The following is a 13017-nucleotide window of genomic DNA, read 5'->3' on the forward strand; positions in this document are numbered from 1 at the left end:
AGCAACTCGGCGGGTGTTTCTAGAAAGGCAGAGGACGCTTACCCAATCGGTGCACCAGGTTCATGCTCCCAGTTTTTAGTGCAGTCCGGGTTGCTCATTTGCTTTTGTTACTTTGTATGTATGATTCTAGTTACTTTATGTTCTTTGTTGTGTATGTCTGTTTTCCATGTCTGGTCTTTGTCCCTGGATTACATTCTTTTGATTACTGCTATAACCTTGGTTCCCTTAATTACTCTTTGCAAATAAATTAAAACCCGCTGAATTCACCAAGTGTTAGTTTATTCAGAATCAGAAGACGGACCTATGCCGATATTTTTGTCATTTTTTCACGTGTTCAACTTTGAAAATCTTCTCTGAAACCATTCTACAAAATTTACTATAATTATTGTTAGGGTATCTTGCATATATATCTTTATTTTCATTGTTCAAAAAATAAGGCAGACCATACTAAAAAAGAACATAGGGGTCAAAATGCTTGTTTCTGGCTATTTTTCTCAACTAAAGGAGAAAAATGGAGATGGAAGCTCCTCATTAAGTAAACATGATATTCTGAGTTGCCTGGCACTATTGAAAAAAATATAAACATCACACTGTACATTTATGTTAAAGATTTGTGCACCTCTGTGGAAAAACATGACTAGTCTGGAAGACAGAAATTTCGTATATCCAATCGGGTTATGTTTCAACATTGACAAGAATTTAGACGTGGCCACTGTGACAACGAAGATGTTCAATACAAACAAATTTACTGATATTAGATCGTCAAACGCAAGTTTTTTAACTTATGAAATGGCGGAAATTGGATTTGCTATATCTAATAAAAAGGTATGCTAAGGACGTCTCTGCTTTATAAACTATTGTTCTTGATAAGATTTAATAAAATTTCATGGCCATTTTATTTTATTTTATTTTTAGCCTATAGGATTCATATTCTTTAAAATAACAGAAATATTGCACAATTGAGTTAGAGAACACCTCATTTATTTTAAAGGGTATCGATGTTTTTTTTTAAGATTTAAACAAAATAAAAAGATCTTGGTTTTTATTTTTTCAATATGCCTTGTCTCTTTGTTTCAGGAAATTGTAGATCCTGTTAATCAATAACATTTTGTTCATATTTATATTTTGATTACCGTAATATCTATAATATGATTATACAACTATTTGTTTTCTTCTATTTAGTACCCAGATTCACGCCTTAATGTTTTATTAGGAGCACCTGGGTTCAATGAAAACAAAGGTAAGTGCTTGTATTAGTTTTCATGTAATCCGTGTCTGAGTGTTGATATAAAATAAAGCTAGTTGAGATCAAATGTAAAGAAAGTAATTATAAATATTTAAGAGCGATTCTATGTAACCACCAAAGAATCCACAAATTAATGAGAAATGGCATCTCTCAGAAATTTCTCATTTTCCTACTAAATATTCCCCTTGGATTAGTAAATACTTTGAGCAGTATAATGATTTTTAAAAATATGTTATGTTACCATAGCAACAATATTATGGTTTTTCCATTTGTATTGGCAAAATTTACAGAAAAAACACAATTTTTCCAATATTTCATTACTTTATTCTGTTCAAATAGCTAAATGAATCATTAAAATGATAATTTCAATGAAAACATATATGTTTAAATATAAAATGTATGATCATTCACACTGCTCATAATTATAAAAATGACTAAAATAGGCAAAGTCTAAAACAGGAATTTCTTAATTATGCATTTTACGATTTTTTGCTGAAATTGCAACTTTTAAAAGTTTCACCTACAAAAAATGCGACTGAGAAAAATCTGGAAATTAATGTTAAATATAAAGTTGGTCCTATAGATCAAAATATTAAAAAATTGGCTCGGGTGTTTTTTTTTCGTTTAATAGTAACGGGTTTTGAAAATTGGGCAATTTCTCCCCTTTTGAAAAAAAAATGCATTTAACCAGTTCACCATCGTATTTGGTTGCAAAACTGTTTGCATTTAGTTTAGATTTAAGTTTTATGACTTACATATAGCATATAAGAGTCTACTATAAGTTTATTTTTTTTTTATGTATAATTGCTATTTTTGTTGCAAAAACACAGATTTTGAGAAATAATTGATATAAAATTATAAAAAATTCAAAAACTAATAATGGGAAGATTAAAAAAAAACATTATACTTTTGTTTGGTTATGTTGCACTTATATTTTGTATATTGAATCTTGAATTTGCTTTTGTTGTGTTTGTTTGTTTGGTTTTTTTTTTTTTTGGGGGGGGGGATGGGTAAAAGTGTAGCTATTGTCCCCCGCCGCCACATGAAAGTTGAATATATAGTAAGTTGATAAAGTTCAATTACTCCCGTAAAAATTGTCAAATCAAAATGGCTGTAGTATATGATGAAGTACATATGGTGACAAACAATCCTAGAAAATTTAAGCAAAATCTGTTCAACGGTTTTCGAGGAGTTGCTCCCACAAAAACATTCCTACGTTATCCAATAAAAAGTCCATAAAGTCCCATAAATCCCGTAAAAATTGGTTGAATAAAAATGACAGTATGATTTGATCAACTACATATGGTGGCAAACATTTATACGAAATTTCAGCAAAATCTGTTTAGTGGTGTCCGAGGAGATGTGTCAACAAAAACATTCCTATGTTGTCAAATACGCTAAGTCGATAAAGTCCCATAATTCCCATAAAAATTGGTTGAATCAAATGGCAGTATATGATCAACTACATTGTACATATGGTGGCAAACAATAACATTGTATACGAAATTTCAGCAAAATCTGTTTAGGGGTGTCAAAGGAGTTGCGTCCACAAAAAACATTCCTATGTTGTCCAATACCCTAAGTCGATAAAGTCCCACAACTACCGTAAAAACTGTCCAATCAAAATGGCCATATGATGTGGTCAACCACATAAGGTGGCAAATAATCCTACAAAATTTCAGTAAAATCCGTACAGTGGTTTTCGAGGAGTTGCGTCCACAAAGTGTTCCTATGTTGTAGTGTGCATGAAAATGATAAAGTCCCATAACTCTTGTAAAATTATCAAATCAAAATGGTGGCAGATATGATCAACTTCAATCCTTTCAGTGGTTTCGGAGGAGTTGTGGACGGACACAGACTGTTACTTAGTCCCTCCGTCGCGTTGCGGCTGGGGACAATAAGTTGAATTAAACTAAATAATGTCTGTCTTACTCTCTTATTAGAACTAAGTAATAAACTACTTGTAAACTGTCAATTTTAATATATTTCTAAAAATACATTGTTGGGAATTTTTCATATTTGCCTATGATAAAGGTCACATATTCAATAAAATTACTGTTAAAGTGTGTGTGATATCAGTTACAGTTTATACAAAGTCTAGTTTTCTGGGAAAAAAGGTCTAAAAGCAAATCATAATTTGCTTTGTATGGCCTATTGATAATTTGTGTTCCACTCCATGACAAGAACAATAAAATGAGAAGATATGGAATCAATGCCAACCAGACACAAAATCCCCAGAAATTAGAATGCCATGAATAGAAACCGTCGTAAAGCCTCCAACAAGTATCTTACCACTGTACGCAAATCTGTGAACTGCCCTGACAACAAGTGAAAATTAACATGCGGACCAGGAATACACATTCCGGGCCTACGTAACGAAGACTGTGCTCATAGTAAACACTTAAACAAATAATAGACAACAACAAGTACTGACATAGGCTCCTGGCTTAGGACAGGCACACACTGAGTGTATGGCAGGGTTAAACATGTTTCAAGCTAGCAACCTGCCCCCTTACAAGCATCTATGTCAGAAGAACGACAAACATATGGACAAACAATAAAATTCAACTACGAAAAGATGCCAATTCTGTACGACAAAGCTCAAGACAAGTACGGTAAATCAAAAAAATAAAACATCATAAAGAGCTCTATCAACAGAATGCCCGCTGTTACTGACAGCTAGCATAGGCAGTCTAAACAGTTGATCATAAAAAGATCAAACACTGTAGTCCTAACTAAAGTACCACACTTCACATCAGTCTGATAAAATCAGACTAATTAGGATTTAATGTTTTCACAGTCAGACAGGACCAAAATGTGAGATCCGGTAATACCCGAGCGGAAAACTAAAGGAAACCGATTTCCTATTAATTCGTTTTTGTTTTCTTAAAAAAAACGATCAAAGTGTCAAATCATTCACAACTTCTTTTTCTCATATACACAAACTAAAAACATTAAAAAGTTCATACATACATGTATAATAAAGATTTTTTTCAAGTGTGCTGCATATCAAGGCATACATGTATCTGGGGTTGTAACATTGCCCTCCCTCTTAGAGACCGATGTATATGAACCTCAGAGACATGAACACTCTTGAAATGGTAGAAACATATATGTTCATAAACAAATTATTTTTACAACATGTTTGATTTAGTCTGGCAAAACTCTGTGTCTGTGATAAGATGGAGTACATTTTGTACTGTGTCAGCCACAGAAATACACCATGAACCCAATTTTTGTAGGAAAAGGGATATTATATGTAAATATCCATACATGTGCATGTATATCAGATAAAAATCATTTTTACATTTTTTTCATATTATTTCAAAACAAAATCATAGTTATTTTTGAAAAGTCTGGTGTAAGTGAAGCAGATCAGAATATCTACATATAGGGATGCCCATTTGTTTCGGGGGGGAGGGGGGGCTTGGCATTTTGTTTTAGTAAGAAAATCTATATTCAGAAGTCATGGTAAATGCTACAAGAATGTTTTCGGTCTGACATTCATTTCTGGCAAAATTATTTTTTTTCTTTTTCTGTTTACAGGTGAAAAAAAAAGATAGTGGACAACATTTATTTTTTTTTATTCTACCGCAGGCCACATTATTTATTTCCCGAGAATATTTCTAAAATCATTTTGTTTTAGTAAGAAAATCTATATTCAGTAGTCATGGTAAATGCCACAAGAATGTTTTCGGTCTGACATTCACTTCTGGCAAAATTAATTTTTTTCTTTTTCTGTTTACAGGTGAAAAAAAAAGATAGTGGACAACATTTATTTTTTTTATTCTTCCGCAGGCCACATTATTTATTTTCCGAGAATATTTATTTCTAAAATCTGCTCCTTTAATTTTTTTATGATAATTACAGAAAGTTCCATCTGATCTATAATTACTAAATTATACGGGGACCCTCTATCGGTCTTATTACTCCCAGATGCATGTGTTTAAGGTTCATCTGAATGCATTGAAAAATATGGCCGTTTTTACTCCATAAAATTTACTCTGTGTACAGAGAAACCTGAGCATCTAGAAAAAAAAATTCAGGCATAGCTGGCCCTAGATATGAAAACGATGCATCACTTTAACATAAAATTAAGTAAAAAACTGACCTGGTATTTGCTGTCCATTTTTTTCCAATATACAACAGATGGCCAAAATAAACAATCATCCGAGTTTAACTTGAGATGGTCCACTTGATTACGCAGTTTAAATCACCTGTTAGTTTACATCTGGGTGTTGTCTTTCAATTGAAAAGTATTTAAAGTTAAAAAAGAACTCACTTCTTTGTATGGGGAACATCTCAAATCTTTTACCCAACTTAGTTTATTTTTGCACCCTCTGCAGAATTGATAAAAATGCACAGAAGAATCAATTGAAGATTTTGATATTCTAAAACTGAAAATGAATTAAAATTTTAATCATCTAGATTCAGCTATGCTTCAAATGTTTCCTAAAAGCACAGGATTGTCTGTAAAATTTGTGGTGTAATTGAGGCCATTATCGCAAAAAGATTATGATAAACCTTAATGCTAATGTTTAAGAGACCTTTATAAATAATATTCAAATGCTAAAACTACTTACGAGTTCCAACAGGAAGAACAATGCCGTAGTTATCTCGAATGGTGACAACATTTTCAAACGTCAAAATTCTGTCCCTTTTCCGTTTAGATTGTTCCGTTGGTAAAATACTACATTCAGATGCAACATTAGCTTCAGGATGTGTGTTTAGATGCTGGGGTATTTCGCAAAATGACCTTTTGCTTCGCTTATTATTTCTTTGCAAGATATTTGCAAAATGTGAAGCACAAATGTTCCAATGACTTTCAAACAAGTTTTCAGGCAAAAGTCCACATTCAGTGAATATTGTTTTAATGTCTTCCTCAGAATGCCTTTTCAATTGAACAAAGTCCCCTGAACACTCTACAGAATCAATAAGATATTTAAAATTACAAGTCATTCTTTTTTGTAAACAAACATCTTCTTCAAAAAGCAGACGACTTTTTATAGCCTCCTCTTTAGAGAGTTAACTAGATGAAAAGAAAGATAACTCTAATTTGAAACCTATGACTAGGCAATAAACATAGGATAAGATATATAAATATTCTGTACTCTAAAATGTTAGAAAAGTACATTCTTTATTAAATCAATCCATAAATGTGAGAAAGGGGTCAGTTTAGGGTTAAGTTGTGCTTTTTGGCATTTTCCAGAGATAAGCAGCATGCCAATGGTGTCACACTACACCATCTGATTTTTTGCAATATCTTTTTTATTTTAAAAATACCCATTCTGATTTTTTAAGATTACTTTTAAAACATATTAAATATTGTAAAAACAAGATATCAGGAATTTCCTTCGTTGCATTTTGAAATAAAACATGTCTCAACTTAGCGTCATTTCGACTCTAAATGACATTGAAAGTGATACCAAGACAGTCTTAATAAAGAAATGTAAATTAATAAATCAATTGTATTCCTTTAGTTACTTAGTTAATTATATCAAGATCATAATAGAATACAAAGAAATGGCAGATAAACAGATTTGAATGTTTTTTTTATTGAACAATACAGATATAACAAATTTCACCAAATCTGTGAAGGCCATACAGAATTAATGCCGTTGCTATGGTGACACGATTTTTTTATAGCAATGCATACCATTTTTTAAATATTTATATGATACACTATCATTGTGCAATACTTAATTCCAAACTTGTAATGTACCATTTCTGCTTAATTTTGATGGTTACATAGAATAGCTCTTAACACACGTGACATTTAAACCTATGATATTTTCACAGACAATGTACAATTGAGAAAAATATTTTGAGAAGATATCACCAAGAAGCCCATGCCAAACAAACGATGAAAACGAACAGCACGAGGTAAAAAATAAGTACGCAAAAATGAATTCAAAGAGCACAAACATAAACACGAATATTAAAAATTAGAAATAAAGAATGAACATCAAAATCATTTTGATTAAACTTTTCAGGGGGATTTCTACAATATAGTGCTACCGATACAACAGAAAACTTTTTTGACTATTTTACCTCTGATTCATTTGAGTCTAATGATCAGAAGAATGCAATCAACCAGTGCAGTCAGATGGGTAAGTTGTGTAGATAATCCATATGAATTAGAGAAAAGTACTTCTCCGTTTTGAATCAGACGACTTTAATATCATATATTGTACTTCTTATTGTCTCATATATAATGAAAATCAAGCTTTGGTTGAAACATGCATGTCTAAAACCCAACAAGATGATTCCTCTGTTTGAAAAGAACCATATTTGATCTCTATATCACTAAATTTGATCAGAAATTTTGCAATAGAACGTTTGAAAAATGAGGTTTTTGAAAAAGTTATCTGCCATTGAAATGTCCATTATCATGACATTTCAATGAAATTATTTCTCTATTTACCAAAATGTTATGGCAACCAAGATTCTAGAGGAAATCAAAGGAATGTAATCCAGGGACAAGGACCAGACATGGAAAACAGACAAAAACAACGAAAAACATACAAAAAACAAATTAATACGTACAAAGCAACAAAAGTAAATTACAAACTCGGACTCCACTAAAAACTGGGAGCATGGACCAGGTGTACCGGTAGGATAAGCGTCCTCGGCATTTCTAGAAACATCCGCCGAGTTGCTCATAAAAGTCAAGTCCAGGGTATGACATGTTGAAGAGTAATCAAGGTAACCAAGGTAATAGCGGTAATCAAAAGAATGTAATCCAGGGACAAAGACAAGACATGGAAAACAGACATACACAACAAAGAACGTAATGTAACAAAAACAAATGTGCAACTCGGACTCCACTAAAAACTGGGAGCATGGATCAGGTGCACTGGTAGGGTAAGCGTCCTTTGTTTTTCTAGAAGCACCCGCCGAGTTGTTTATAAAAGTCAAGTCCGGGGTAGACAAAAGAGAAAAAGGAAAACTATGACCCGTTGAATAAATCAGTTTTCATGGTGCAGCTGGAGACACCATAACGATCCACGAGTTCATAATGACGACCATAAAACTTCTGTAGTGATGACTTCAATGTGGTAGCAACATAACCCTGTTCCAGAAGCCTATTTGTTAGATTTCAAGCGCGATACAAAAAGTCTGAGTAGTTTCGGCAAGCTCTGGTATAACGTATGAGTTGTGGTATGAACACTCCATACGCAGGTGTTGAAGGGATGTTGCAACAGATGAAAGAAAAGTTGACAATTTTGAATGAAAAGTTCACGTTTGTCATAAAGTTTGGTCAATAATTTTCCTTTACCATCGATTTCTAAGTGTAGGTCAAGATATGCGGCTGACTTTACAGTGTCTGTAGTATCCCTTATCTTTGGGGTAGATGCGATGTATCAAATCACCGAAATTAGGATTTTTTAAAGGTAAAACATCATCTATATAGCGGAAACTGAGATTAAAGGATCTAGTTAAACGAAAGTCTTCCTTTCGGATGAGATCAGCAGTAAAGTCAGCCTCATAAGAGTGAAGGAAAAGGTCAGCAAGTAAAGGAGCACAATTTGTTCCCATTGGAATGCCGACCGTTTGTTGAAAAACACGTCCACCACACTGGACAAATATGTTGTCAATTAAAAATTCCAGCATTTTGTAAACATCTTCCTGTGTGTATTTGGAAGATGGCTTGGAATTGTTTCTTACAAAGTATGAGGAATCTCTACCAAGAACTATGTATTTGTATCTATTTATACCACCTTCTTGGAAAAACAACGATGTATAATGTTTTAAGTCGGGATTTTAACTATGGGGAATAGAAGTATACAGTGTTGAAAAATTATAGGTGTTAATGCTATTATATTCAGATAATAGTCTTGAACTGATTGTCTCCAATAGATCTTTCGAATGTTTCAGGATCTACATTGAATTAATACCACTACGGGAGTAACAAGTATTGTGGTAGGACTGTAGACCCTCTTTGACAGTTGCGAGTATAGAAGTTAAAAGTTCTGAAAGAGGTTTGGTGGAACATTTTGCAGATCCAGCTATGAAACGTTGTTTGTATGGATTCCTGTGGAGTTTAGGAATCCAGTACATAGACGGTAAATCACAATCATCGTCCTTGGCAGAGAGACCAATGTTTGTTTGTTTGTTTGTTGGGGTTTAACGTCCGAGCAGCAATATTTCAGCTATATTCAGACGAGACCAAAAGAGGATAGCAAAGATTTATGGTTTTCCACAATCTCTTCTTTTGAGGGTGTGGTAGCAGTATAGGTCTTATCACTGCTATTATTTTCTACGTCTACTTCTGATAATAAACATTGGATGTAAAACGTTTTGCAGACAAAAAAATGTTGTTTTGGGCTTTGTCTGCTGGTACGACAACATATTTGTCATGTATAGCAGACAATGTTTTTGTTACATCGAGGTCTGAAGACCGATGTAGCCTTGGCACTCATTGACCTACTTAAAACGTTCATTCGTTTCAAAAATAAAGACCTCACGGCCTTTAATCACTCTGACAGAGAATCAATGTCTTCTTGTTCTCGTTTTATCCATTTTCTTGCATAGTCCTCGACGACATCCATAAGAACTTTAAAGTTATAATTCCAATTTATGGAGCGTGGGACATAAATTAGTATTTGGGACCTTTAGAAAGGATATTACGCAGAGATTCGTTTTCGATGATGGTTAAATCACCTGTATCGACGTGACCAAGAGGACCATATTTGAATGGAAAGTTTTTGCAAGAATAGTCAGGTGGTTTAGCCTTGAAGTCCTCAATCTCGAGGTTCTGCAATAGCCTTTTATAATTGAAAACTCCAATAACTGACAATACGTAATGACAAATCATCGCGTTTGTCGTATATTTTGGTCAATAGGTTTCCTTCACCATCGATCTCTGTGTGTTGGTCAAGATATGAGCTGACTTCACAGTGTTTGTAGCATCCTTAATTTCACTATGGATTATGCATACTGGAGTAATGTAGTTGCATGGTTTATATTTTTGTTTATTCTTTAGATCTCTTTCTTTTTGTACATCTAACCAAATATATCCACATAAGTAATAATGTTAAAACCGAATATGATATTATTGTTCAAATAACAGTTGAGAATAATCAATATGTTAATAACAGGTACTTTTGAATTATATGTAATTTCGACAGTAAGTTTGAGAATTTAAGATTCCCTATGATTTAAGATGGTTGCTGAAACAACTCACTTATTATTTAACTGTTTTATTGTTTTTAGGTTACTCTATTACCACAGGGACTTTGACTTTGTCAGCAAATTGTAAGGACGCCATTATACTTGGTACTCCACATTTCAATTCTACTTTTGGAATTGCCGGAGCCGTAAGTTGGTCGTACATGTGTAGTAAAACTAACAGTCAATGTAAACAATCAATCCAGTATTGACTTGGGACTTAACTAATCTCTCCTTTACGTCTTGATACTATTACTTGAAAACGTTTAGACTATACAACATTTTTAAATCGCCATAGGTGCTTTTGTCCTTTTTACTTAATCAAACTGCTTTTAAGACAAAGAATAAGCTCTTTCAAAAGAGTTATTAGAGTCCTTCTGCCAGTGATAAAGGTCCAAGACACTGCAAACAATCACGTAATTTGATTTGATTGTTTATATGGGAAACTGATGAGGTCTGTCAAAAAAACTAAAATAGTTTGCATACGCTGCAAAAGGGTAAACGTATGCGAGACTTATTGGAGATTAGGTAATCCCTTGTAGAACGCAATTAGAAAAAAATTGTGCAATCGGTGATCGATCATAGTGTCAATGACATCCAAGTAACTTTCATTCTATAATACATTGTACAACGAGAAAGGAAATGGTGAATATATCTAAGAAACAACAACCCAACCGGGATGAAAAAATGTCAGCTCAAGGCCATTAATGGGCCTTAAATGAACGACGAGAAAACCCTAACACCACAGGCGGCTGCAGCCGAAACATGCTAATATAAAAAAAAATTGTACGTTTGAACTGCTGATAATGAATTTGCATGAAACTATCCGCCTGTTTAGTATAAAATCTAGCGGAAACCAGGGACAAAGACAAAGCATGGAAAACAAGACAAACACAACGAAGAACATAAAATAACCAAAATAATACGCACAAAGACACATCATTGTAATTACTTCAACTTAATATCATATTATAACCATAAAATAAGTTAATCCTTCCCTATTGTATTTGATTTTCTTTCGCACTGGTCGATATTTGTAAAAATACCAATCACCTAACGAAGACCGTCAGGCCGAGATTGGCTATGCCTTTCTTTTCATTACGTTTTATTTGCATTTGGTTCCCTTTTTATTCTAGAAAGGCTACTTTTGAATTGTTTATGTTCATTTATTCTAAAAATCGGTTTCACTATATTTGAAGACTATATCATGATAATTCCATGAATTTGTTCCCTCAACCTTATGTACAAAATCATACACGCTTCACTAAAACATATCAACGAGTTATATACAACATTAATATTAAAACAAACTAAAAATAACAACAACAAAAACACCATAGTCACAAAAACTAAAACACTCATAATAATGATTAAGTATACAGTATCATTTTATGACTATTACATGTGCTTACATTTTCAGGCTCTTGTAATCTGTGCTAATGGAACAGGCACATCTAATAAAATTCTGTCCGTGAAAAAACAATTTACAGGAGAAAAGGTAACAGACCGAAACTATCTTTAAATATTATATCAATGATTTTACCGGATTGTGTATGCAAAAACTCAAAAATACAGATAGGAAATGCCTAAATGTGTAATAACGATTGTGGTTTATTCAATAAACAAGTAAGCAATCGTTTAAGTAAACGGTTACGAAAAGATCTGATGATTCGATAAAGACTTCATCTTTAAAAGATGTTAATGAGTAGAATATATTGTACTTCTTGTATATTGTGTTTTCTTGTCTTTACTTTAAACGAGCTTGATTTTCCCTGTGTTCTAAATGTTAATACACTGTTTAAGTTCTACGATTTTCCCTGTGGGTGTTCTAAATGTTAATACAGTGTTTAAGTTCTACGTGTCTATCCTTCCATTAGTCTGGCAGTGGATTTGGAGCAAGTGTTGTGTTTGATGACATTAACAATGACGGCTTAGATGACCTCTTGGTAGGAGCACCTCTCTACTTTGACAAAGTGCTTGATGGTGGCGCTGTATATATTTACTATGGAGTAAGAGATGTAAGTATGTTTGGAAAAACAATGTAAGAGTAATAAAAGACCATGATTCAAGCAGTAATCCCCAAAATATATTCCAATGATAAAGAAGAGACAGGGATATTAGACACACACGCACACAACACAGAACGTAAGATAACAAATATAATAATTACTAAGCAACCTAGATTCCACTAATACCGTGAACATTGACCAGGTGAAACGGTAGGGTTAGCGTCATCTGCTTTTCTAGAAAGACAGACTGAGTTTTTCATCAGATGTCTCGTCCGATGTAGATGATAGATGAAAGGATAACTATGACACGGTGAACAAGTTTTCATGGTGTGTAATTGTGTATTCAGTTATATGGTATTTGTTTCATATAAGGCTATGTCCATAAAGAACTAGGATATACTCAAAAAACGACTTGCTAGATAATATCCTTTCTTGTTGTCTATCAAGGGTAATAACCAAGACTCCTTAATATTCATGTTCTGCTTCTATGTGCAAAGTACAAACATTTTTATTTACAAATGTCGTTTGCAACAGAACAATTTTGAGCCATCCCTGTTATACACCTTACGTAGATATGACGTCAGCAGTGGC

The 13017-nt window shown here is 33.2% G+C and overlaps 1 protein-coding gene across 1 annotated transcript in view; it reads left to right on the top strand.

Annotated features, from left to right (window-relative positions):
* The window catches only part of LOC148603708 (integrin alpha-8-like), a 41935-nt gene that overhangs the window by 14214 nt on the left and 14704 nt on the right, over positions 1 to 13017 (top strand). The window contains exons 4-9 of the mRNA XM_088553199.1: positions 610 to 825; positions 1183 to 1240; positions 7240 to 7356; positions 10463 to 10566; positions 11838 to 11915; positions 12295 to 12435. Coding sequence (XP_088409325.1) covers positions 610 to 825; positions 1183 to 1240; positions 7240 to 7356; positions 10463 to 10566; positions 11838 to 11915; positions 12295 to 12435 — 714 coding nt within the window. The remainder of the gene's footprint in view (positions 1 to 609; positions 826 to 1182; positions 1241 to 7239; positions 7357 to 10462; positions 10567 to 11837; positions 11916 to 12294; positions 12436 to 13017) is intronic.

This window comes from Perna viridis, chromosome 11 (genome assembly GCF_037379345.1).
Source record: "Perna viridis isolate PV_CMFRI_1.1 ecotype Kerala chromosome 11, ASM3737934v1, whole genome shotgun sequence".
Lineage (NCBI taxonomy): Eukaryota > Metazoa > Mollusca > Bivalvia > Mytilida > Mytilidae > Perna > Perna viridis.